This window comes from Nanorana parkeri, unplaced genomic scaffold (genome assembly GCF_000935625.1).
Source record: "Nanorana parkeri isolate BGI_ZX_2015 unplaced genomic scaffold, ASM93562v1 scaffold3103, whole genome shotgun sequence".
NCBI classification, from domain to species: Eukaryota; Metazoa; Chordata; class Amphibia; order Anura; family Dicroglossidae; genus Nanorana; species Nanorana parkeri.
In genome coordinates this window covers 61,133-65,376 of record NW_017309371.1, presented here as the reverse complement: position 1 = coordinate 65,376, position 4,244 = coordinate 61,133, and the positions used below count along the sequence as shown (strand labels likewise).

General features: G+C 47.5%; 1 protein-coding gene across 2 annotated transcripts in view; it reads right to left on the bottom strand.

The window, feature by feature from the left end:
• Positions 1 to 1,815: 1,815 nt before the first annotated feature.
• The window catches only part of LOC108802769 (nicotinamide N-methyltransferase-like), a 7,070-nt gene continuing 4,641 nt past the window's right edge, over positions 1,816 to 4,244 (bottom strand). The window contains exons 2-3 of one of the 2 annotated variants that reach the window (XM_018574627.1): positions 3,787 to 3,994; positions 1,816 to 2,288 (exon numbers count right to left, since the gene is read on the bottom strand). In XM_018574627.1, the coding sequence (XP_018430129.1) occupies positions 1,838 to 2,288; positions 3,787 to 3,994 (659 nt within the window). In that variant the 3' untranslated portion in view covers positions 1,816 to 1,837. The remainder of the gene's footprint in view (positions 2,289 to 3,786; positions 3,995 to 4,244) is intronic. The other variant, XM_018574628.1, reaches the window with a different exon arrangement.

Genomic DNA, 4,244 nt, shown 5'->3' with positions numbered 1-4,244 from the left:
ATGGGTCCAGGATGAGCTGAGCTCACAGGAGGTGGGGGGGGAATGATCCTGCACAGCAGACTGAGGACATTGAGTTCCAGAATATAACAACTTCATCAAAAATCTCTGGACTGAAGCCAAACATCACAGCAAAGGGGAGGACTCTGGACTGCTTCTTCCTTTTTTTTGGTCTTTATTTCAATATAAAATTAAAATGTCATCAACATTTATGTGGAGTTTCTATCCTGTTTGTTCTCCTTTACTACTTATTAATTGGTGTTATTAGGGATGTCAGGGGATAAGGGAAATCTAATCCCTTAATACATTTGACATCAGCCCTTGTTTGGGGCAGTGATTTGGGGTTCAGTGCTTCCAGAGGTGAGTCTCAATCTGTCACATGTGGTGGGAAGCACCAGAGAGGGAAACTTCCAATCCAGAGTGAAATCTTGGACTGGAGCTGAAGGAATTTGTGTTGGCAGACTCAGGAGACCCCAGCAATCGCCATGAACAAGATTGTAATAACGTTCATTAGCAGAACCCCGATAACCAGAGATCTATCACACACATTCCATCACAACATGTTTATCCCAAGCGGCGTCATAAACCTCTTGATGGCCATCGTATGAGCACTTAGTGGAGTCTGGCAGCAAGAACACTAAACGCTCATCAGGTGACAGAGTGTAATAGGTGTTGTAAAGCTATTTAGTATAATCCACATGGATAGTCTGGAGTCACATGACCTGTAAAAGTCCCCAAATACACACAACCTATAACAACTGACCTGGAGGCTCTACGTTAACAAGGGTATATTCAATGGTGTCAGAAGACATTGGTCACATACATACCATGCTCCCGTCTCATGAGGCACAGAGGGCCAATGGCACACATTACCCCTTCCGAGGACGCCATAGATCAGATGTCTGCCAAGTTTGACCTCCATCAAATCACAATAAGCCCCCCCCCCCCCTTCATCAGGGCTTTAGGCATAATTCAAAAGGGGAAACCCCTTGATGAATGGACTCAGGCAAAGTTACACTGATAGATAATTTGATGAAGAGAATGATATAGAAAGAAAGAGATAATGATAGATAGATTATAGATAGATAGATAGACAGATAGATAGATAGATAGATAGATAGATAGATAGATAGATAGATAGATAGATAGACAGACAATAACATGGATGGAGAGATATCATATAGACCAGTGGTTCTCAACCCGTGTAACCTCAGGACACAGTGCTCACATTTGTCCTCGGTCATTAAATCGCGACCCAAGTCCCACTGCAATGGACCGCACGGTATTGTTGCTGTACTGCGCGTTCCGGTGCGGGCGATCGAACTGTGGGTGGGAGGTGTGTTTGGGGTACCATTAAAATGAATGGCAACGCAACACACCTCCCACACCAGAACGTGTAGTAGGTGTGATTGCATGGTACAGTGCGTTACTCTGTTCCAGGCACCTCTACAGGACACACGCAGCTGTAAGCAATGCACGTATGAATGGAGCTCCCTCATGGCCATAGCCCCATCCTATCCCACCTCAAGCTGACACTTGGCACCGGGCAGCATATTCTGAATGGCTGCTTGGCGCGAGAACTGACATTGCCGCGCTAGAGGTTGGCTGAGGAGCCTCTCGCCTAGAAAAGTGCAAGGCATGCGGCGACCCACTAAACATGGGGTCGCGACCTACTTTTGGGTCACGACCCACCAGTTGAGAACCAAGGATCTAGAATGATTACAGGCCACAGGTGGATATTGTTTTGACTTTTATTCTATAATGGACGATTACACTTTCACACAACGTATATCTTTCATCAGCGCGGTGAATGTTAAACACTTTGTTACATTTCATATTATCAGCCGGTTACATTTTCTGCCTCTTTTTTGGCCACAAGAACAATGTTGGCCACGCTGTCGGCAGTCTGGAGCTGAGCCATTCTATCGGAGATCTGGAACACCTCCGCGCTTTGTATTGTGTATCCAGCCTGGGTGACGGCTCCTTTCACATCATCTTCATCCAGAGGAAGACAGGAGAAGTTCTTCCCCTGCACTGTGTAGTAGGTGTTCCCCAGGGACCCCAGGACCACCAGGTGTCCTCCGGGTCTCAGCAGTTTTGTGATATTGTGAATAGCGCGGCGATACGCCTCCAGGTCTTTGCAGGCCGTCTCCAGGCAGAAGGAGGTTGTCAGGCAGTCGGCAGGGGGGACTTCTACAGGACCCAGGGGATTACTCTCCGTCACATCACACTTCAGAACCTTCCGTAATCTGGATCTCAGCTTGTCCTGCTTCTCTTCCCACTTGTCTCTGCTTTTAGACATGAAATAGTAAACTAGGTGAATCCTTAATGTCATCAGATGCATTTTATCACATAGAGTGCAGCGTGCTAAGTAATGTGTCATACTAACACTTCCAGGTATTAATCACCTTCCAAAGAGACCATTGGACTCTCCCTGACTCTGCCTTCATCTGCATTTCTCTCCAGAAGTATGGAGCCATCTTTGGGGAGGGGTGACTGAGGAAATGCTTCCTCCTGCCTCTGTAACGTTCTTACCTCTCCGCCGGGCTCCGGCATCACGATCAGCTCCGTCGGAGTTCGGGTGACGTCACGAACGGCGACGTCGCCGGGCTCCTCCTCTTTTCCCTACTTAAACCGCCGGAGCCATTTGCCTGGCGTTCGTGCTAGGAGCCTGACGCCAGGCAAATACCTCCGCGGCTGAACTACCCCACTCTCCATATTGGGCAGGACAGAGCCCCTCCATTTCCACCTCTATTGGGCCGGACAGTGCCCCTCTTCGCTGTTGATACCAGCCACTCCATTTGTACTGCCCACTTCCAGCCTCTCTCCTGTGAAATCACCTCTCATACAATCCCAATCTCCTATCCCACCTCAACCTAACCACTGAACCTTCACATTCTCACATAATTCATTCCCACAGCTACCACATCTACCTCATGTATCATTTCCCGCTCCTCTTTTAGATTGTAAGCCCTCAAGGGCAGGGCCCTCCTTACCATCTTGTCTTGAATTGTATTGTAACTGTAATGTCTTCCTTATATTGTAAAGCGCTGCGCAAACTGTTGGCGCTCTATAAATACTATGTAATAATAATACAAACCCTCTTCATTGGAGACCTGCAATTCCCTTCTAACACCACAGGGTGGCAGCAGAGCACCTCGGACTGCCTAAACTGCAATATCATCTTAATACCTTCAGCTGTTTGCATTGTGAACTGTGACTCTGCTAATTGCCTAAACCCATTTGCTTCCAATTCAACCCTGTCTACCCAAACATATTAAAGTACTAAGCTTCATAAATAGAACCTTGTCTCCATATATATATATCAGTTTATGTTTGCCAAGGAACTGTTAAAAGAAAACCAATCTAGCCTACTAACCGAAGCTGCGATCCATACCAACCCTTAAAGCCGCACCTGAGCGTTATAGCCTCCAGCAGACTGATCACTGGGGGGAGGGGAGACTGAGGAAATGCTTCCTCCTGCCCGCAGCAGTCTGATGACTGGGGGAGGGGAGACTGAGGAAATGCTTTCTTCTATCTGCAACAAACTGATGACTGGGGCAGAGGAGACACGTAGGCAACCTTAGCACTCCATGAGTCTGCCTCTGGGATACATGCCTGTGGCTAACGGAGTCTTGCAATGCCTCATGGTCATGGGACTTGTAGTTCCACAACAGATGCAGTGCCGAGATGACCTACCCCTGATGTGTCTGGTGTTGATTGCTGTCCGTCCCTTTGTTGGGAAGACGTGGGACACACAGCATATATACACAAGCTCTCTGTTCTTACCTCTTCCCTTCGATCTCACAGGCGGTCTTCACAATTTTCGACCAATCAAACGCCTCCGGGTCATTGTGCAGCCACTTCTCCAGCTCCTGCCGGTTCTGGTCGGTGAAATCCGTGGCGATGATGTGAGGAAAAGATTCACAGGCAGACAGGAATTGGTAGATGCTGGGCCCGGAGCCGATGTCAATCAGGACGTCTCCACTGATCCCTCCTGCAATGAAAGTCCAAATTGTAAATGAGACAAATTCTGGTAAAATAATAAATAAAACCGAGTTTATTACAACAACAATGTAACAAAATGTGCGGATGTTCTGGTTCCGATAGAAACGCCAATTCATTTTGCTGATATTACAATGTGTAACGTAAGCTGAGATCACGAGATCCTAAAACTGGCCACACACGGATCACATGATGTCACGGAGAATCGTCTGAAATGTAATCTGTGGGTGGGGGGAAGGGGG